The sequence below is a fragment of the Scyliorhinus torazame genome, chromosome 6 (genome assembly GCF_047496885.1).
Source record: "Scyliorhinus torazame isolate Kashiwa2021f chromosome 6, sScyTor2.1, whole genome shotgun sequence".
In the NCBI taxonomy this organism is placed as follows: Eukaryota; Metazoa; Chordata; class Chondrichthyes; order Carcharhiniformes; family Scyliorhinidae; genus Scyliorhinus; species Scyliorhinus torazame.
Genome location: NC_092712.1, coordinates 101,643,749 through 101,666,125, shown reverse-complemented (window position 1 = coordinate 101,666,125; position 22,377 = coordinate 101,643,749). Strand labels below are relative to the sequence as shown.

Below are 22,377 nucleotides of genomic sequence, written 5' to 3'. Positions count from 1 at the left end.
AGGAGAGCAGCAGAGACACAGGGTGGAAAAGTGCGAGAGCAGTAGAGAGACAGGGTGGAAGAGCGAGGAGAGCAGCAGAGACACAGGGTAGAAGAGCGAGGAGAGCAGCAGAGACACAGGGTGGAAGAGTGCGAGGAGAGTGCCAGAGACACAGGGTGGAAAAGTGCAAGGAGAGCGGCAGAGACACAGGGTGGAAAAGTGTGTGGAGAGCAGCAGAAACACAGGGTGGAAGAGTGTGAGGAAAGCAGCAGAGACACAGGGTAGAAGAGCGAGGAGAGCAGCAGAGACAGCGCGTGGAAGAGTGCGAAGAGAGCGCCAGAGACACAGGGTAAAAGAATGAGGAGAGCAGTAGAGACACAGGGTAGAAGAGCGAGGAGAGCAGCAGAGACACAGGGTGGAAGAGTGCGAGGAGAGTGCCAGAGACACAGGGTGGAAAAGTGCAAGGAGAGCGGCAGAGACACAGGGTGGAAGAGCGAGGAGAGCAGCAGAGACACAGGGTGGAAAAGTGCGAGAGCAGTAGAGAGACAGGGTGGAAGAGCGAGGAGAGCAGCAGAGACACAGGGTAGAAGAGCGAGGAGAGCAGCAGAGACAGAGGGTGGAAAAGTGCAAGGAGAGCAGCAGAGACACAGGGTAGAAAAGTGCGTGGAGAGCAGCAGAGACACAGGGTGGAAGGGTGCGAGGAGAGCGCCACAGACACAGGGTGAAAGAGTGCGACGAAAGCAGCAGAGACACAGGGTGGAAGAGCGAGGAGAGCAGCAGAGACACAGGGTGGAAAAGTGCGAGAGCAGCAGAGACACAGGATGGAGGAGCGAGGAGAGCAGCAGAGACACGGTAGAAGAGCGAGGAGAGCAGCAGCGACAGAGGGTGGAAGAGTGCGAGGAGAGTGCCAGAGACACAGGGTAGAAGAGCGAGGAGAGCAGCAGAGACACAGGGTAGAAGAGCGAGGAGAGCAGCAGAGACACAGGGTGGAAAAGTGCAAGGAGAGAAGCAGAGACACAGGGTGGAAAAGTGCGTGGAGAGCAGCAGAGACACAGGGTGGAAGAGTGCGAGGAGAGTGCCACAGACACAGGGTGGAAGAGTGTGAGGAAAGCAGCAGAGACACAGAGTGGAAGAGCGAGGAGAGCAGCAGAGACACAGGGTAGAAGAGCGAGGAGAGCAGCAGAGACACAGGGTGGAAGAGTGCGAGGAGAGCGCCAGAGACACAGGGTAGAAGAGCGAGGAGAGCAGCAGAGACACAGGGTGGAAGAGCGAGGAGAGCGCCAGAGACACAGGGTGGAAAAGTGCAAGGAGAGCAGCAGAGACACAGGGTGGAAATGCGCGAGGAGAGCAGCAAAGACTCAGAATAGAAGAGCGAGGAGAGCAGCAGAGACACTGGGTAGAAGAGCGAGGAGAGCGCCACAGACACAGGGAGGAAGAGTGAAAGGAGAGCAGCAGAGACAGAGGGTGGAAGAGTGTGAGGATAGCAGCAGAGACACAGGGTGGAAGATTGAGAGGAGAGCAGCAGAGACACAGGGTGGAAGAGCGAGGAGAGCAGCAGAGACACAGGGTGGAAGAGTGAGGATAGCAGCAGAGACACAGGGTGGAAGAGCGAGGATAGCAGCAGAGACACAGGGTGGAAGAGCGAGGATAGCAGCAGAGACACAGGGTGGAAGAGCAAGGATAGCAACAGAGACACAGGGTAGAAGAGTGCGAGGAGAGCAGCAGAGAGCATATTCAAGAGTATTGCTGCACGTGTGGATGAGAGTGGACATTGTGGGGAGTATGAGAAAGTCATCACGGCACCGTGAAATGGGAGCCATTCAAATAGGGAGGAAGAAAATAAAGTAGTTGTAATTGGGGACAGTATAGTTAGGAGCATAGGCACTATTCTCTGAGATCGACAATCCCAAATGTTGTGTTGCCTACCTGGTTCTCAGATTCGGGATATCACATCTGGGCTGCAGAGGAACCTGGAGTGGGTGAGTAAAGGTCCAGTTGTCGTGGTCCATGTAGGTCCCAACGACATGGGTAAAGCAAGGGTAGGGGTTCTTCTGAAGGAATATGAGCAACTCGGGGCTAAATTAAAAAGAAGAACCAAAAAGGTAATAATCTCCAGATCACTACCTGAGCCATGAGCTAATTGGCACAGGGTCATTATGACTAAAGAAGTAAATGAGTGGCTCAGAGTTGGGGTGGGAGAAATGGATTTGAATTTATGGGACATTGTCACGAGTACTGGGGAAGGAGGGAGCTGTTCCGATGAAATTGCCTTCACCTGAATTGTGTTGGGCCCAGAGTCCTGGAAAATCGCATAACTAGGGTTGTAGATAGGGCTTTAAATTAAATAGTGGGGTGGACTGTTCAATTGTATGGAAAATTAGAAAATCAAAGTTAAAAGAGAAAGTGGGAGTGCAGGTTAATGATGAGGACTTTAACTGAGTTAAAGGGGCCGAAAGGTCAGGAGAGATTAGTAAAGCTTCCAGAACAAATGATAGAACAAAGAGTATGGAAAGCGACAGGAATCTAACTTCAGGCACAGCAGATAACGGGGCAACTATGAGAAGGGTGGAGGTCAACGCAGGGCCGAGTTTGTTGTACCGAAATGCACGCAGTATACAAAACAAGTTAAATAAGTTTGTTGCGCACATTGTATTTAGCTGGTATGATGTGGGCATCACAGGGGGCAGTGACCACCATATGATAGAATTTACCCTGCAGTTTGAGAGGGAGAAGCTGGAATCAGATGTAATGGTATTACAATTGAATAAAGATAACTTTATAAAGGAGTTTTTGGGGGTTATTCGGGAGGCAGAACAGAAATTCATCCCAAGGAGGAGGAAATATGCTAAAGGGAGGGTGAAGCAACCATAGCTGACAAGGGAAGTCAGGACAGCATAAAAGCAAAAGCAAGCACTGTGGTGTTGGTGGGAAGCCAGAGGAATGGGAAGCCTTTAAAAGCAAGAAAGGACAACTAAAAAAGCAATGGTGGTGGTGGGGGGGAGGGGAGGGGGGAGAAGATGAAATATGAGTGTTAGCTAGCTAGTAGTATAAAAGAAGGTTCCAAGAGTTTTTTCAATATATAAAAGGTAAGGAAGAGGCAAGAATAGATATTGGCCAATGAAAAATGAGGCTGGAGATGTAGTAACAGGGAATAAAGAAATGGCAGAGGAACTGAATAGTTACTTTGCATCAGTCTTCATGGTGGAAGACACCAATGGCTTACCAGAACTTCAAGAGAGTCAGAGGGCAGAGATGAGCATAGTCGCCATCACTAATGAGAAGGTTCTAGGGATGCTGAAAGGTCTAAAGGTGGATAAATCACCTGGGCCGTATGGACTACATCCCAGGATTCTGAAGGAGATAGCTGAGGAGGTTGTGGAGGCATTGGCTGTGATCCTTCAGGAATCACTTGAGGCAGGGATGGTCCCAGAGGACTGGAAAATGGCCACTATTTAAAAAAGGAGGCCATGATGTGGAGATGCTGGTGTGGGACTGGGGTGGGCACAGTAAGAAGTCTTACAACACCAGGTTAAAGTCCAGCAGATTTGTTTTGAATCACTAGCTTTCGGAGCACTGCTCCTTCCTCAGGTGAATGAAGAGGTGGGTTCCAGAAACACACATAGACAAATTCAATGATGCAAGACGATACTTTGAAAGTGAGTCTTTGCAGGTAATTAAGTCTTTACAGATCCAGACAGACCGATAGAAGAGAGGGATAACCCCAGGTTAAAGAGGTGTGAATTATCTCAAGCCAGGACAGTTGGTAGGATTTTGCAAGCCCAGGCCAGATGGTGGGGGGTGAATATAATGCGACATGAATCCAAAGTTGAGGCAGCACTCTTGTGTGAGGAACTTTACTATCAGTTTCTGCTCGGCAATTCTGCGTTGTTGCGTGTCCAGAAGGCCGTCTTGGAGAACGCTTACCCGAAGATCAAAGGCTGAATGCCCTTGACTGCTGAAGTGTTCCCCAACTGGAAGGGAACATTCCTGCCTGGCGATTGTCGTGCGATGTCCATTCATCCGTTGCCGCAGCGTCTGCATGGTCTCACCAATGTACCACGCCTCGGGACATCCTTTCCTGCAGCGTGTGAAGTAGACAATGTCGGCCGAGTCACACGAGTATGTGCTGTGTACCTGGTGGGTGGTGTTCTCGCGTGTAATGGTAGTATCCATGTCGATGATCTGACAGGTCTTGCAGAGGTTGCCATGGCAGGGTTGTGTGGTGTGGTCGCTGTTCTGAAGGCTGGGTAGTTTGCTGCAAACAATGGTCTGTTGGAGGTTGTGCAGTTGTTTGAAGGCAAGTAGTGGGAAGGTGGTGATGGTCTTGGCACGATGTTCGTTTTCATTGATGACGTGTTGAAGGCTGCGAAGAAGATTTCGTAGTTCCTCCACTCCAGGGAAGTACTGGTCGACGAAGGGTACTCTGTTGGTTGTGTCCCGTGTTTTCTTCTGAGGAGGTTGGTGTGTTTTATTTGCTGTGGCGCATTGGAACTGTCGATCGATGAGTCGAGCGCCATATGCTGTTCGTACAAGGGCAATCTTTTAAGGTCTGTAAATGTCTGTTACGTTCCTCCTCGTCTGAGCAGATCCTGTGTATACAGAGGGCTTGTCCATTGGGGATGGCTTCTTTAATGTGTTTAGGGTGGAAGCTGGAGAAGTGCAGCATCGTGAGGTTATCTGTCGGTTTGCGGTAAAGCGAAGAGCTGATGTAACCGTCCTTGATGGAGATGAGTGTGTCCAAGAATGCAACCGAATCTGGTGAGTAGTCCATGGTGAGTCTGATGTTGCGATGGAACTTTTCTGGCGTGAAGCCCGTGGGACCTCCTTAAGTGAACCAATTAATGTTGTATTGCGGTGACGGTCTCGCCGGACCGAGCACCGGGAAGCTCGTGGCAATTCCCACTCGCTACCACACATAGAAACTTCTTGGAAGAATCGTGCCCATGTGTTCCATAGGGGTTAGTGTTGGAACCACAACTATTCACAATATACATTAACGATCTGAAAGAAGGAACTGGAAGTATTGTTGCTAAGTTTGCAGATGATACAAAGGTATGTAGAGGGACAGGTCGTGTTGAGGAAGCAGCCGGGCTGCAGAAGGATTTGGACAGGCTAGAAGAGGGGTAAAAGGGTGGCAGATGGAATACAGTGTGGAAAAGTGTGAGGTTCTGCACTTTGGTCGGAAGAATAGTGGCATAGACTATTTTCTAAATGGGAGAAGGCTTTGGAAATCAGAAGCACAAAGGGACTTAGAAGTCCTACTTCTCGATTCTCTTAAGGTTAACATAAAGGTTCAGTTGGCATTTAGGAAGACAAATGCAATGTCAGTATTCATGTCGAGAGGGCTAGAATACAAGAGCAGGCATGTACTGTTGAGGCTGTATAAAGCTCTGGTCAGAGCACATTTGAAATGTTGTGAGCAGTTTTGGGCCCGTATCTAAGAAAGGGTGGGCTGGCCTTGGCAACGGTCCAGGGGAGGTTCACAAGCATTATCCCTGGAATGAAGGACTTGTCATATTAGGAGTGGTTGAGGACTCTAGGTCTTACTCGATGGAGTTTAGAAGGATAGGGGGGATCTTATTGAAACTTACAGAATACTGAGAGGCCTGGATAGAGTGGACATGGAGAGAATGTTTCCACCAGTAGGAGAAACTAGAACCCGAGGGCAGAGCCTCAGACTAAAGGGACGATCTTTTAAAACAGAGATGAGGAGGAATTTCTATAGCCAGAGGGTGGTGAATCTGTGGAGCTCTTTGCCGCAGAAGGCTGTGGAGGCCAAATCACTGAGTGTCTTTAAGACAGAAATAGATAGGTTCTTGATTAATAAGGGGATCAGGGGTTATGGGGAGAAGACAGGAGAATGGGGATGAGAAACATATCAGCCATGATTAACAGCGGAGCAGACTCGATGGGCCGAATGGCCTAATTCTGCTCCGATATCTTATGGCCCCATTTTTAGGTATGCCTGGTGCTGCTCCTGGCATTCCCTCTAATGTCCTTCATTGAACCATGGTTGATCACCTCGCTTGGTGATAATGGTATAGTGGGGACGAAGCTGGCCATGAGGTTACAGGTCGTGATTGAGTATAATTCAGCTGCTGCTGATGGCCCACCGCGCACATTGGATGCCCAGTCGTGAGTTGCTAGATCGGTTTGAAGTCTTTCCCATTTAGCACAGTGTTAGCGTCACACAACATAATGGAGGGTATCCTCAATGTGAAGACGGGACTTTGCCTCCACAAGAGCTGTACGGTGGTCACATCTACAGACACTGCCATGGACAGATGCATCTGCAGCAAGCAGATTGATAAGAATGAGGTCAAGTATGTTTGTTGCTTCCCTCACTACCTGCCACAATCCCAGTCTAGCAGTTATATCCTTTAGGACCCAGCCAGCAAGGCCTGTGGTGACACTACTGAGCCAATCTTGATGATGGACATTGAAGACCCCACCCGGAGTACATTCTGTGCCCTTGCCGCCCTCTGTGCTTCCTCCAAGTGTTTATCAACATGGAGAAGTACTGATTCATCTACTGAGGTGGGATGGTACATGGTAATCAGCAGGAGATTCCCTTGCCCATGTTTGACCGAGTGCCATGAGACTTCATAGGGTCCCAGAGCCACAATTGAGGGCTCCCAGTGGATATAGACGGACTGGTGAAACTAGCGAATATGTGGCAATGAAATTTAATGCAGTGTGTGAATTGATACATTTTAGTGAGAAGAACCAGGGCATTTTATGAGAAGAACCAGGGCAGGCAATGTAAACCTCAAGGCTACAATTCAAAAAGTGGTGCAGGAATAGAGAGACCGATGTGCATGTGCAGAAATTGTTGATGGTTTATTCGGCAGGTTGAGAAAATGGTTAATGAGACATAAGGGGTCCCAGGTTTTATTAACAAAGGCATAGAGTACAAAAGCAAAGAGGTTTGAACATTATCTGTTGAGGCTGCCAGGACTGATTTTTGAGTGGCAGACATTTCCGCAACTGGCACAGTTCAAGAACTTTGGCCTGAGGTTGGCTGATCATTTTTGCTTCCAGCAGGCTCTCTTTTCCACCATCTTATCATTTATTTTGTCCTTTGTTTTGTTCATGCCCTGCCTGATCAATTATCCCCAGGCACTGTGGTTAGCTGTAAGGACTTCCCATGTATCGGCTCTCATCCTGATCAACTTGTAGGCTTGCTGACAGATATCCATTTATCGCCGAATTGTGCAACCTGTTGGACTCGTGCCAATAGCAAGCTCACCAGATAGGGCGTCTTTGAGGATGCAGCTGTCATCCATTCAGCAACATGATCCAGCCATTGTTTGCATATGCATTTCCTCAACCGTGTCTAATACTGGGCATCATACTTCAGGGAAAATATGAAGGCTTTGGAGAGGGTGCGGAAAAGATTTACATGAATAGTCTGAGGGATGAAGATCTTCAGTTATGTGGATTGGAGAAGCTGGGGTTGTTTTCCTTAGGGAAGAGAAGCTTGAAAGGAGAATTGATACTGAGTATCTGGACAGGGTAGATATGGAGAAATTGATCTCATTGACCAAAGCGTCGAGAACCAGAGGACACTGATTTAAGATGAATGGCAAAAGAACCAAAGGCGATATGAGGAAAAACGTTCTTTACAATGCATGTGATTAGGATCTGGGAATGTGTTGGATGCAGATCCAATTGTAGCTTTCAAAAGTGAATTGGATAATTATCTAAAGAGAGAACATTTGCAGGGCTATGGGGAAATGTCAGGAAGTGGAACTATCGGAGCTGCTCTTTCTGAGAGCCGGCACACACATGAAGGGCAAAATGGCCGCCTCCAGATTATAACCATTCAATGATGCTCCATGATTCTAAAGTTACTTAATTCTCCAGGGTCAGAAAATCACCCGCACTCATATTTTGGCAGTGAACGATTTTAAAGGACTTCTTTCCAAGTTGATCCCTCAAACCCTAACAAGAAACTTGGTTTTGAAGTCATATATTATGATCATATTATTGTTGAAAAGTCAACAGTAAGAATACACTCTTTTTTTTAATTAAATATTTTATTGAAAATTTTTGGTCAACCAACACAGTACATTGTGCATCCTTTACACAATATTATAACAACACAAATAACAATGACCTATTTTATAAACAAAAAATGAATAAATAATAAATAACAAAAATGAAAACTAGCCCTAATTGGCAACTGCCTTGTCACAAGTAACACTCTCCAAAAATATAATTTAACAGTCCAATATATAATTATCTGTAGCAACGACCTATACATACTATACAGTATATATTAACAACCCTGAGAGTCCTTCTGGTTCCTCCTCCTCCCCCCCCCCCCCCCCCCCCCCCCCCCGATCCTGGGCTGCTGCTGCTACCTTCTTTTTCCCATTCCGTCTATCTTTCTGCGAGGTATTCGACGAACGGTTGCCACCGCCTGGTGAACCCTTGAGCCGACCCCCTTAGGACGAACTTAATCCGCTCTAGCTTTATAAACCCCGCCATGTCATTCATCCAGGTCTCCACCCCCGGGGGCTTGGCCTCTTTCCACATTAGCAATATCCTGCGCCGGGCTACTAGGGACGCAAAGGCCAAAACATCGGCCTCTCTCGCCTCCTGCACTCCCGGCTCTTGTGCAACCCCAAATATAGCCAACCCCCAGCTTGGTTCGACCCGGACTCCTACTACTTTTGAAAGCACCTTTGTCACCCCCATCCAAAACCCCTGTAGTGCCGGGCATGACCAAAACATATGGGTATGATTCGCTGGGCTTCTCGAGCACCTCGCACACCTATCCTCCACCCCAAAAAATTTACTGAGCCGTGCTCCAGTCATATGTGCCCTGTGTAATACCTTAAACTGAATCAGGCTTAGCCTGGCACACGAGGACGACGAGTTTACCCTGCTTAGGGCATCTGCCCACAGCCCCTCCTCGATCTCCTCCCCCAGCTCTTCTTCCCATTTCCCTTTTAGTTCATCTACCATAGTCTCCCCTTCGTCCCTCATTTCCCTATATATATCTGACACCTTACCATCCCCCACCCATGTCTTTGAGATCACTCTGTCCTGCACCTCTTGTGTCGGGAGCTGCGGGAATTCCCTCACCTGTTGCCTCGCAAAAGCCCTCAGTTGCATATACCTGAATGCATTCCCTTGGGGCAACCCATATTTCTCGGTCAGCGCTCCCAGACTCGCGAACTTCCCATCCACAAACAGATCTTTCAGTTGTGTTAATCCTGCTCTTTGCCACATTCCATATCCCCCATCCATTCCCCCCGGGGCAAACCTATGGTTGTTTCTTATCGGGGACCCCCCCAAGGCTCCAGTCTTTCCCCTATGCCGTCTCCACTGTCCCCAAATCTTCAGTGTAGCCACCACCACCGGGCTTGTGGTGTAGTTCCTCGGTGAGAACGGCAATGGGGCTGTCACCATAGCCTGTAGGCTAGTCCCCCTACAGGACGCCCTCTCTAATCTCTTCCACGCCGCTCCCTCCTCCTCTCCCATCCACTTACTCACCATTGAAATATTAGCGGCCCAATAATACTCACTTAGGCTCGGTAGTGCCAGCCCCCCCCTATCCCTGCTACGCTGTAAGAATCCCTTCCTCACTCTCGGGGTCTTCCCGGCCCACACAAAACCCATGATGCTCTTTTCAATCCTTTTAAAAAAAGCCTTCGTGATCACCACCGGGAGGCACTGAAACACAAAGAGGAATCTCGGGAGGACCACCATCTTAACCGCCTGCACCCTCCCTGCCATTGACAGGGATACCATATCCCATCTCTTGAAATCCTCCTCCATCTGTTCCACCAACCGCGTTAAATTTAACCTATGCAATGTGCCCCAATTCTTAGCTATCTGGATCCCCAGGTAACGAAAGTCCCTTGTTACCTTCCTCAACGGTAGGTCCTCTATTTCTCTACTCTGCTCCCCTGGATGCACCACAAACAACTCACTTTTCCCCATGTTCAATTTATACCCTGATAAATCCCCAAACTCCCCAAGTATCCGCATTATTTCTGGCATCCCCTCCGCCGGGTCCGCCACGTATAGTAGCAAATCGTCTGCATACAAAGATACCCGGTGCTCTTCTCCTCCCCTAAGTACTCCCCTCCACTTCTTGGAACCCCTCAACGCTATCGCCAGGGGCTCAATCGCCAGTGCAAACAATAATGGGGACAGAGGGCATCCCTGCCTTGTCCCTCTATGGAGCCGAAAATATGCAGATCCCCGTCCATTCGTGACCACGCTCGCCACTGGGGCCCTATACAACAGCTGCACCCATCTAACATACCCCTCTCCAAAACCAAATCTCCTCAACACCTCCCACAAATAATCCCACTCCACTCTATCAAATGCTTTCTCGGCATCCATCGCCACTACTATCTCCGTTTCTCCCTCTGGTGGGGCCATCATCATTACCCCTAACAACCTCCGTATATTCGTGTTCAGCTGTCTCCCCTTCACAAACCCAGTTTGGTCCTCGTGGACCACCCCCGGGACACATTCCTCTATTCTCATTGCCATTACCTTGGCCAGGACCTTGGCATCTACATTTAGGAGGGAAATAGGTCTATAGGACCCGCATTGTAGCGGGTCCTTTTCCTTCTTTAAGAGAAGCGATATCGTTGCTTCAGACATAGTCGGGGGCAGTTGTCCCCTTTCCTTTGCCTCATTAAAGGTCCTCGTCAGTACCGGGGCGAGCAAGTCCACATATTTTCTATAGAATTCGACTGGGAATCCATCCGGTCCCGGGGCCTTTCCCGCCTGCATGCTCCTAATTCCTTTCACCACTTCTTCTACCTCGATCTGTGCTCCCAGTCCCACCCTTTCCTGCTCTTCCACCTTGGGAAATTCCAGCCGATCCAAGAAGCCCATCATTCTCTCCCTCCCATCCGGGGGTTGAGCTTCATATAATTTTTTATAAAATGTCTTGAACACTCCATTCACTCTCTCCGCTCCCCGCTCCATCTCTCCTTCCTCATCCCTCACTCCCCCTATTTCCCTCGCTGCTCCCCTTTTCCTCAATTGGTGTGCCAGCAACCTGCTCGCCTTCTCCCCATATTCGTACTGTACACCCTGTGCCTTCCTCCATTGTGCCTCTGCAGTGCCTGTAGTCAGCAAGTCAAATTCTACATGTAGCCTTTGCCTTTCCCTGTACAGTCCCTCCTCCGGTGCTTCCGCATATTGTCTGTCCACCCTCAAAAGTTCTTGCAGCAACCGCTCCCGTTCCTTACTCTCCTGCTTCCCTTTATGTGCCCTTATTGATATCAGCTCCCCTCTAACCACCGCCTTCAACGCCTCCCAGACCACTCCCACCTGGACCTCCCCATTATCATTGAGTTCCAAGTACTTTTCAATGCACCCCCTCACCCTTAGACACACCCCCTCATCTGCCATTAGTCCCATGTCCATTCTCCAGGGTGGGCGCCCTCCTGTTTCCTCCCCTATCTCCAAGTCCACCCAGTGTGGAGCGTGATCCGAAATGGCTATAGCCGTATACTCCGTTCCCCTCACCTTCGGGATCAATGCCCTACCCAGCACAAAAAAGTCTATTCGCGAGTAGACTTTATGGACATAGGAGAAAAACGAGAACTACTTACTCCTAGGTCTGCTAAATCTCCACGGGTCTACACCTCCCATCTGCTCCATAAAATCTTTAAGTACCTTGGCTGCTGCCGGCCTCCTTCCAGTCCTGGACTTCGACCTATCCAGCCCTGGTTCCAACACCGTATTAAAATCTCCCCCCATTATCAGCTTTCCCATCTCTAGGTCCGGAATGCGTCCTAGCATCCGCCTCATAAAATTGGCATCATCCCAGTTCGGGGCATATACGTTTACCAAAACCACCGTCTCCCCCTGTAGTTTGCCACTCACCATCACGTATCTGCCCCCGTTATCCGCCACTATAGTCTTTGCCTCGAACATTACCCGCTTCCCCACTAATATAGCCACCCCCCTGTTTTTCGCATCTAGCCCCGAATGGAACACCTGCCCCACCCATCCTTTGCGTAGCCTAACCTGGTCTATCAGTTTCAGGTGCGTTTCCTGTAACATAACCACATCTGCCTTAAGTTTCTTAAGGTGTGCGAGTACCCGTACCCTCTTTATCGGCCCGTTCAGCCCTCTCACGTTCCACGTGATCAGCCGAGTTGGGGGGCTTCCTACCCCCCCCCCCCTTGTCGATTAGCCATCACCTTTTTCCAGCTCCTCACCCGGTTCCCACGCAGCTGTATCTCCCCCAGGCGGTGTCCCCCCGCCCATCCTCTCCCATACCAGCTCCCCCCTCTCCCCAGCAGCAGCAACCCAGTAATTCCCCCCTCCCACCCCCCCCGCTAGATCCCCCGCTAGCGTAATTACTCCCCCCATGTTGCTCCCAGAAGTCAGCAAACTCTGGCTGACCTCGGCTTCCCCCCGTGACCTCGGCTCGCACCGTGCGACGCCCCCTCCTTCCTGCTTCTCTATTCCCGCCATGATTATCATAGCGCGGGAACCAAGCCCGCGCTTCTCCCTTGGCCCCGCCCCCAATGGCCAACGCCCCATCTCCTCCACCTCCCCTCCTCCCCCCATCACCACCTGTGGGAGAGAGAAAAGTTACCACATCGCAGGATTAGTACATAAAACCCCTCTTTGCCCCCCACATTCGCCCCACCACTTTGTTCGAAAGTTCTTTTTAATAACCCGCTCATTCCAGTTTTTCTTCCACAATAAAAGTCCACGCTTCATCCGCCGTCTCAAAGTAGTGGTGCCTCCCTCGATATGTGACCCACAGTCTTGCCGGTTGCAGCATTCCAAATTTTATCTTCTTTTTATGAAGCACCGCCTTGGCCCGATTAAAGCTCGCCCTCCTTCTCGCCACCTCCGCACTCCAGTCTTGATAAACGCGGATCACCGCGTTCTCCCATTTACTGCTCCGAGTTTTCTTCGCCCATCTAAGGACCATTTCTCTATCCTTAAAACGGAGGAATCTCACCACTATGGCTCTGGGAATTTCTCCTGCTCTCGGTCCTCGCGCCATCACTCGGTATGCTCCCTCCACCTCCAACGAACCCGCCGGGGCCTCCGCTCCCATTAACGAGTGCAGCATCGTGCTCACATATGCCCCGACGTCCGCTCCCTCCACACCTTCAGGAAGACCAAGAATCCTCAGGTTGTTCCTCCTTGCGTTGTTTTCCAGTGCCTCCAACCTTTCCACACATCGTTTCTGATGTGCCTCCTGCGTCTCCGTCTTCACCACCAGGCCCTGTATATCGTCCTCATTCTCGGCTGCCTTTGCCTTCACGACCCGAAGCTCCCGCTCCTGGGTCTTTTGTTCCTCCTTTAGCCCTTCGATCGCCTGTAGTATCGGGGCCAACAGCTCTTTCTTCATTTCCTTTTTGATCTATTCCACACAGCATTTCAAGAACTCTTGTTGTTCAGGGCCCCATGTTAAACTGCCACCTTCCGACGCCATCTTGGTTTTTGCTTGCCTTCCTTGCCGCTGTTCTAAAGGATCCACTGCAATCTGGCCACTCTCTCCTTTTTCCATCCGTATCCAGGGGGGATTCCCTTCTGGTTTACTGCACAGTGTTTTTAGCCGTCAAAATTGCCGTTGGGGCTCCTATCAAGAGCCCAAAAGTCCGTTTCACAGGGAGCTGCCGAAACGTGCGACTCAGCTGGTCATCGCCGCACCCAGAAGTCAGAATACACTCTTTTAACCTGCAGTAACGTGCACAGTTAGTTATGATGCATTTTAGGTCATCGAGAGCAGCATTGAAATGTATTGTTCAAACCAACTGCCTTTTGGACATACCCACAAAATCATTATTTATTGAAATATTATTGTTATATTTTCTCTGAACTCCAATTAAATTGCTATCTGTGTACAAAAAGAGAGCACACTTTCAATCTTGGAGACTTTTTTTATCAGCTTTCAAGATCTATAGTATCCGACGACTATTTTGTTTCCGGGAACAACATTGACACAAAACTGTTCATTTTTAGATCAATGATTTACATGATTCATATTTCAAGAATTTACAATATTTCTGCTGTTATAATCCCAGTTGGTCTTCGAACTGGACGGGAAGATCCTGGCTCAAAAGACCGCCACACATTTTTGCTTTTTTTTAGAAAAAGTGGAGGAACGGAGTCACGGGAACGCTAATCAGTTTCAACAACAAGAAAACAACTGGCGCAAAACAGCCACTGATTCACCGTTTTGCAGGGGGCTAGCTGGACAACAGTGTAGGGCACACGGCTCTAGCTGCCGATATGCCCCGGAGAATTTCTGGGTCCATGGCTGCGCATGCACACGGCGGCAGCCTACAGCAGCAGCGCCGTGCTACATGGAGGATGGAACCCGCGGACACAGCCTGCGAAATAGTGCCTCCCCTTTGACCAGCTCGCGCACTCCGGATCACCCCACCACAGTGCCCCGAGCCCCGAATAATGTTCACCCTGCCGTGGATCGACCCTCCCCCGACTGTGGCGGTGCTGGACTGAGTCTGCAGCCACCACACTGAGTTCACGACGGATGAGACCACATGCGATCGACAGCATGGGGAACTTGGCCGGTTGGGGGTGGAGTATCAGGCAATGTCCTGAGGCCGTCGATACGTGGCGCGGCGTACTCTACGAGTACACCGCTTTGGAGGAGGCAGAGCATCGCAAAAGCGGTGCCATCCCCGATTTGGTCGTAAACTTGGATTCTCCGGCCATTCGCCGAATGCGATTTTGCTGTCGCCAACTGGAGAATCCAGACCAACATTTATTAAACATGAAAAATTTGATTATGATACAATACTCCTTTGCTCCCCCCTTAGCTTCACAAATATATGTAGATTTTAAGGATAACATGGGTTACAAAGTGTATCTTAGGCTATCATGGTCTCAGTAACACACAATCCCTTTAAACACAGGCTGGCTGTGGTCAGATATACACTTCACTCTGAATTTGAGTGAAGTTCTGTGGGTTTCACCTCAAAGTCCCCCCAGATCATTTCTCACTTTTTCTCACTGAACTCCAACTTCTAAATGAGTGATTTCAAATTCCACTTTCAAATCTTCTTTTCAATAATGCTTTCTCTCAACTGCTCATATCAAAGTTTTGCTTTCAGGTTTTACACTTTCCTCTTCAGCATTTATTTTGTCTTGAAAACTTTTACACAATCTTCGAGATCCAGCCACTGGCTTTCATAATTATTTTAACTCACATTCCATAGGCTGCAGTAAACTCTCATAAACCTGAAAATCACTTCAGATATCTTTGTGGTGTCTCAGCCTTCTTCTCAGCTCTGCCTGTCTTTACTGAACATCACTCTGTTCTAGTACCTTTAACCTCGGGCATCTTAGAAACTTATTTTCATTTTTCCAGTTTCCTTAAATAGCTGGTCTTTAAACCTCTGCACTTGTTTTCTGAACCATTACTCCGTGCTGTAATTTTTATCTTGCAAAAGTGAGAGATATGTCCCCTTCTCCAGCCTTCTGAACCAACTGCCAATGAATTCAGCTAAAAGTAAACTCAAAACCTTTCCACCATAAAAAGGCCCCCAGTTACTGAGCAACAACCTCATACTTCTGTCAGATTTTGTTTAATCTTCATGCCATAAACTCTCTGAGCACAATAGAAGCACAGTTTGAATTGAAGCCAAAACCACACACGGGCAAACACCTTTGTCAAGCAGAAATCGAACTATAGGATTTACCCTTCCTTACACAGAAAGACTAAATTAAACCCATTTAAACTACACCTTTATTTCTAACATTTACCAATGCAACTATAGATCCCTTAAAACTACCTTTGTTTTCTTCACACTATATTTGAAACTTTTAAGGATAGCTGGCAATTTAAGTTACTTAATAACATGTTTATGGTTCCGAAGGCGAAACGCTCATGTCATGGGACAATAAAGATCTATATTTAGCTTATCATTGCAGTAAACCTAAGCAGAGAAACTTTAGGCAGAGTACAAAGAAGTGGCACAAATTGTTGTGCATGTATTAGAGCTGAGTGGAGTTTACAATTTAATAAATAAAATGATTTCTGGAAAGAAACTCAAGTTTGTGGTCTTTGAAATCCTTCAGTTTGCTGCTCTGTCTGTTCCGACAATTGTCGTTGCAGAACGGTTTGCCTCGATTGTTATGACGAAAGGTTCAACTGTGGACTTCAAATCATATCAACTCATATTGGCCTGTTCAGTGGCATATGTGGCATGTGTGTCTTTGATCATTTGGGCTCCAATGAAATTTCTGATGTTCAAGAAGCGCATTCTGTCAAATGTGACAAAATGGTAAGTGTTTTGGAATTATTCAATATGCCTGACCTGCAGTTTTAGAAAGTATTTAATACCTACTCCTTTATCCATTCCAGTTGTAATGACAGATAGCTGAGGGTAAGCAAATGCGAATAAAAGACAAGGTCACAGGTATCTGGCTCTCGGGAACAGCTGTCTTCTTTCTGGGATAATGGCCAGTCAAATGACTGGAGAACCTTATGATCTTCCATCGTTGTTCATGGATTTAAATTCACACTAATGGGGTTGGACATTTAATTTCTCTGCTGGCTATTAAATTAATTTAGCTGGTCTCAGCTCAGTTCCCACTCCAGAAGGTGTAACAATAATTTGGCATTAAGTTGGAAGTCTTTAATTGCGCAGTATTTTCATTTTTTTTCTGCACCAGTTAAGATGTTCATTTGAAGTTGGGGTTATTATTTTGAATTGTCATTTGGGTGGGATTAAATGAATTTTAATGTCTGCCTGAGACAGTTCTCTGCTATCATTGATTGGAAAGGCAAATGTTCTTTTTGTGTTTTAATTATGCTCACAGTTACCATTTAAGTCAACCACCAGGAGACTAAGCTTTAAATTACAGCTCTGTGATTTATTCTCAGTTAATTTTTTTAAAAGCTGGTCTTTCATAGCATTAGCTGTGAGTAAACTGGCCACTTTGTTGCCTCCAAATCTGGCCAACACAATTTAAAATTGTGAAGGGCTTTGAAATAGCCCATGAGTGTGACAAATTATAAAGTATTGCATTTTCTTTTTCCTAAAGTTAAAGATTGCAACTTCATGTTTTGTCAGTAAGGCCTGTTATTCCTTGTTCAATTCTAATAATTGAGCAGTTTAATGGCTTTTGCAATAAAAATATAGACAATTGCCACCACGCAGCAGACCAATCAACACATGCAAATAAATATTAATGTTTTGGACAGAAACCCCTCTTGGGGATGGAAAAGCAAGGCAGATAAGTCCCCCTTTTTATGACTGACAAAAATCTAAAGAGGAATCCCAGAATGTCCAGTATTACAAACTGTGCTGGAACCACGAGAAAATCTATGAATATGATTTACAATGTCTCAGCTATTTGTTTGCAGGGGAATCAGATGACTCTTTCTAAAACCATGTTGTATTCATACGTTAATTTTTATTTAATAGCTCACCCGCATGGTCAGTGGGTGATCCTAGATCAAGTGCACATTATTTAACTGCTTTTCTCCTTAGCCTTTAAGAATGTAGCTCTCTGCTAATTAATTTTAAAAAGCTCCATTGTGAGTAATGTTTTGTTCAAATTTCTTAAATTGCAGTGCAATTTTTCTATGCAGTTTTAAAAAAATGTTATAAAAATATATTCAATCCATTTCTGATAGTAACTGCACTATTTTCGGTGTTGGGGAATGTAATATTCAGTAGAGGTTTTTTATTTGTGTTTCAGGGAGCCAGCTTTGCTCATGCACCTGATTTTCACAACACTGCCTTGCTTTGGCTTTATAATTGCAGGTTCACAGGTAACGGATTCTTTAATTGTTTGTCGGTTGTCTCGTGCTTCTTTTCAGAAATCTGGATCCATTCAAAAGTTTAACATTTTATTGGTGTTGGTTACATAATACACAGTCATTGCCACATGTTCATTGAATTATAGTTGCTAAATCATCATATGGGATACTATAAATAACATTGTTACGATCCCCTGGGCTAATGCAAGGTGAATTCCAGCCCCACTTGACCTGGAGTCACAACACAATTTAAATTAATAAATAATTCTTAGAAAAACACCCAAAATCTTTGGTCCTTGGCTACCCAATAGCTCCAGTCACTAGGTTTGTAAATTTAAACATAATTAATTTTATTAATAAAAATAACTTTAATTTAATATGCAGCAAATACAACAGGTTAACTATCATCAGAGACTTCTTTCATCTGAGCTTCCAGGATTCCAACTATCTTTCTTTGGTTCTCTGAACAATCATCCCACTCAGCAGGATCCAATCACTGCCTGTTACCAGGAATATGGGGCTGGATTCGCCGTCCCGCCGCGCCAGATTTCTGGTTCAGCAGGCTGGCAGGATGCTCAGTTTCGCCAGCTGGTCAATGGGGTTTCCCATTGTGGGGCAGCCCCACGCTGTTGGGAAACCCCCGGGCTGCCGGCAAAACGGAGCATCCCGCCGGCGGAGAATCCAGCCCATGGCCCTTTGGCCAATTCATTGGCCAGTCAATCGAACTAAGTCCCACCAATCCCTTGGGTGTCAAAAAATCTGGGTTCTGCTGTGCGAAGGCTAGCACAATGTTCCCTTTTGTAACTTTTGTTGAATTTCTCACTTCCCCTGCTTGACTTAAAGATATATGATCATTAAGCATCTGTGGATCAAAATGATAACCGCATGAATAAAGAAAGGGAAAATAAGGGAATCGATAGGCAGGGCCCCTACAATTTACATTTACATGCTGGCAGTTAATTGGTTTCCTACAGTTTGAGTTATTGAAATATTGGAAAACAAACTATCTGCACCATTAGCTGAAAGAACTCATTGATGTCTTCTTGCTCTGTTAGCTGATTACTTCAATAATGGTTGCTATTATTCAAGGACACTTCCTATTGAACCATAAATGAGTTCAATTTGCCATGTCAGCCGTTAACTCAGAGGTTTATGAATGACTGCTACAATGTTAAGTAGAATACAGTGTGATGAATGTAAGAAACTGTCATATTTTCTATTTTCTGCAGTGATGTCATTAAAACCTGGGTTAAGATGCATCCAGGCAGTATGACTGCTAGAGTGGTGATGAAGGTGTTGTAAAAGTGAGACAGTCATTGATTTGTTCTGTTAGTAGATCTTAAGAACCATTTACTTGTTTACAGATAGCTAGCTAATAGAATTTTGTTTAGCTTTGAAGGACCCATGGGTGTAGATCATTTATGAGGGGTATTGTGTTTGTTCCGAGATAAACAAGTCAAGGGACGGCTTTAAGAAAATACAAAAGAATGCCTTGTGCTTTGGGTACAGATGGTGTAGTTAATGGGAGAAGTCATGTCTGTCTGAAGAATCAGTAGGTCCTGGAACTTTAATCTGAACAGAGGTATTTCAGTTTGGTCTTGAAATGTTCTCTCCAAAGATTCTACACAGAGAAAACCAAATAAAACCCTGGTTGTTAACATTACTCAAGAGTGGTATTTAATATATATTTGTTTGCTTAATTGCAATCTGATTTAGCAGGTTTAGGAAGTAATTCTGCTTTTATTTAATAACTGTTGTAACTGTTAACTGTAAAGCTATTACTTTGTTGCTGATACGGTTAATTCTGTGATTAAATTAAAGTTTGCTTCAACATAAAAGCTGCCTATTGGTCAGTGTTATCACTTCTGTGGTGCAGTAACTTTTCCTCACAATTTTAGAAATTGCAAATAGTTAGGTTCTCATCTGCAATCCTAACAACAATATTTCCTTCCATCCAATGTGCGTTCTATATATAGTTTGAAACCAGTCATTTGATTGTGATTGAATTGATTGTTCAGAAAATCTTGAGCAGATTTTGCCCAATCTTAATTTTAAAATATTCTGCTTTACCATTCTCTTGTATTCTGGGGCTGAAGGGATTCATCTGCACCTATATATTTGGTATGAAAATGAAATATGCAAGGCGTAAACAGCTCACAAGGGTGATAAGCTATATTTTGTTACAGTCCCCATAGAGAACAATTTAAAAATAGACAAATTTCTCACTGACTGACCGAACCAAAGGACAAGATTTCACATTTTAAGACTTTTACTCTGATAAAGAAACTAAAATAAAAACAGACCAACCATTACTTAACAACCATCTGACATGGTTCAATTTATGGAGCAGGAGGGGGGCCCAATCATGGGTCACACGGATACCCAGATAACGAAGAGTGGGTCATTGAGAAAATGGATAGGCGAAATAATGATGATGTGTTTAGATAGGCTGGCTGTACTTGAAGCTGATAAGTCACCAGGATCAGAAGAGAAGCATCCAAGGGTGCTGAGGGAATTAGTAGGAGTGGAAATTGCAGAGGCACTGGCCTTAATCTCCCAATCCTCCTTAGGTATAACTGGAGATACCAGAGGACTGAGAACTTCAAATGCTACGTCTTTCTTCAAACAAAATGTGCAGGGATAAGCCCAGGGTCTGCAAACCAGTCAGTTTAATCTCTGTGGGAAAGCTTTTTAGGGATCATGGGCAGGATTCTCTCAGCCCGGGGCCGGCGTAATCGCACCATGCCTCCCCGACATCAGCACGCAATTCTCCGCAGAGCGGAGAATCGGCGCCATTGGCGCTGGCATGGTTGGCGTGCCGCTAGTCGGGGGCCGCTCTACGCGGCCTGCCCGCCGATTCTTGGCCCGGGATGGGCCGAGTGGCCATCGTAAAAACGCCGAGTACCGTCGCCGCCGTCCACACCTGCTCTCAGATGGCAGGAACTCAGCGTGGAAGGGTTGGGGGCGGCCTGTGGAGGGGGGGGAGAGGGGGGTTCCGACCCCAGGGGGGGCCTCCAATGTGGTCCACCAATCGCAGCCCACCGATCGGCGGGCTGGCCTCTCTGGCTGGCGGCCTCCTTTCTTCTGCGCCGGCCGCTGTAGTCCTGCGCCATGTTGCGTCGGGGCCGGCGCGTTGAAGGAAGCCACTGCAAATGCTCGCGTTGGTGCCGGTGCCACTGCGCATACGCGGATCCTGCGGCACCCAGTTCGCACCGGGATCAGCAGCTGGAGCGCCGTGAACCTCTCCGGTGCCGTGCTGGCCCCCCTGTAGGGGCCAGAATTGCTGATCCTGAGGCCGTATTGACGCCGTCGGAAACGTGATGGCGTTTCTGATGGCATCAACACTTAGCCTCAGGATCACAGAATCCCGCCCCATAATTCAGGACGTAAGTAACACTCTACTGGACAAATGTGGATTAATTAAGGAGAGCCAGTACTGACTTCCGGTTGCGGCTATGCTGAGCTAAGTCGCACGTTCGGCAGCTCCCGCCGGAAACTGACTTTTGCGCTCATTTTCGGGGCCCCAGTGGCATTTATTCGATGGTTCCCAGTGTGGGAAAGTGACAGTACGATTTCCCCGGCACTGTATGGATTGGACCAGGAGTGGAGCGGTGAAAAAAGTAATTCTGGTGCAGCGAAAAGTGCGAGGGAGGAAAGCCAAGATGGCGGCGGGTGGAGACCAGGCAGCGTGGGCGCAGTGGTCGCAAGAGCAGCAGGAGTTTCTCAAGCGCTGCTTCACGGAATTGAAAGCAGAGCTGCTGGAGCCGATGAAGGCTTCGATCGACAAGCTGGTCGAGACCCAGAAGGCCCAAGGGGCGGCAATCCGGGATGTGCGGCAGAAGGCCTCGGAGAATGAGGACGAGATATTGGGCCTGGCGGTGAAGGTGGAGGCGCACGAGGCGCTGCATAAGAAATGGCAGGAGAAGTTCGAGGACATGGAGAATCAGTCGAGGAGGAAGAACCTGCGGATTCTGGGTCTCCCGGAGGGAGTGGAGGGGTCGGATGCTGGAGCATATGTGGTCACGATGCTGAACACGTTGATGGGCACGGGTGCCTTCCCGAGGCCCCTGGAGCTAGATGTGGCCAACGGAGTCCTGGCGAGGAGGCCCAAGTCTAACGAGCCGCCGCGGGCGGTATTGGTGCGGTTCCACCGCTTGGTGGACAGGGAGTGTGTCCTAAGATGGGCAAGAAAGGAGCGGAGCAGCAGGTGGGAGAATGCAGACGTCCGTATATACCAGGACTGGAGCGCGGAGGTGGCCAAGAAGAGGGCCGGGTACAATTGGGCTAAGGCGGTTCTGCATCAGAAGGGGGTGAAATTCGGGATGCTGCAGCCGGCGTGACTGTGGGTCACGTTTAAGGACTGGCACCATTACTTTGCGACGCCGGAGGAGGTGTGGACCTTTATTCAGGCCGAAAAGTTGGACACGGACTGAGGGTCGGTTGTGAAGGGAGGTCGCGGGGGGTTACTGTGGTTACTGTGCTTTGGGGGATGTTGGGGAATGTTCTGTTCTGTTCTGTATTGTTTCCTTGGGTGCTGGGTGGGGTAGGGTGAAATGGTTCGAAGTGGGGGTTTTGTGAGAGTGTGGGCGTCGGTGGTTGGAAGGACGGGGCCCGTTGGGGGGAGGGGAGATGGGAGGCCTGAACTGGGGGATCTG

The 22,377-nt window shown here is 47.6% G+C and overlaps 1 protein-coding gene across 1 annotated transcript in view; it reads left to right on the top strand.

The window, feature by feature from the left end:
- The first annotated feature begins 15,977 nt into the window (after positions 1-15,977).
- The window catches only part of tmem236 (transmembrane protein 236), a 33,876-nt gene continuing 27,476 nt past the window's right edge, over positions 15,978-22,377 (top strand). The window contains exons 1-2 of the mRNA XM_072508576.1: positions 15,978-16,238; positions 17,662-17,734. Of these exons, the coding sequence (XP_072364677.1) occupies positions 15,985-16,238; positions 17,662-17,734 (327 nt within the window). The 5' untranslated portion in view covers positions 15,978-15,984. The remainder of the gene's footprint in view (positions 16,239-17,661; positions 17,735-22,377) is intronic.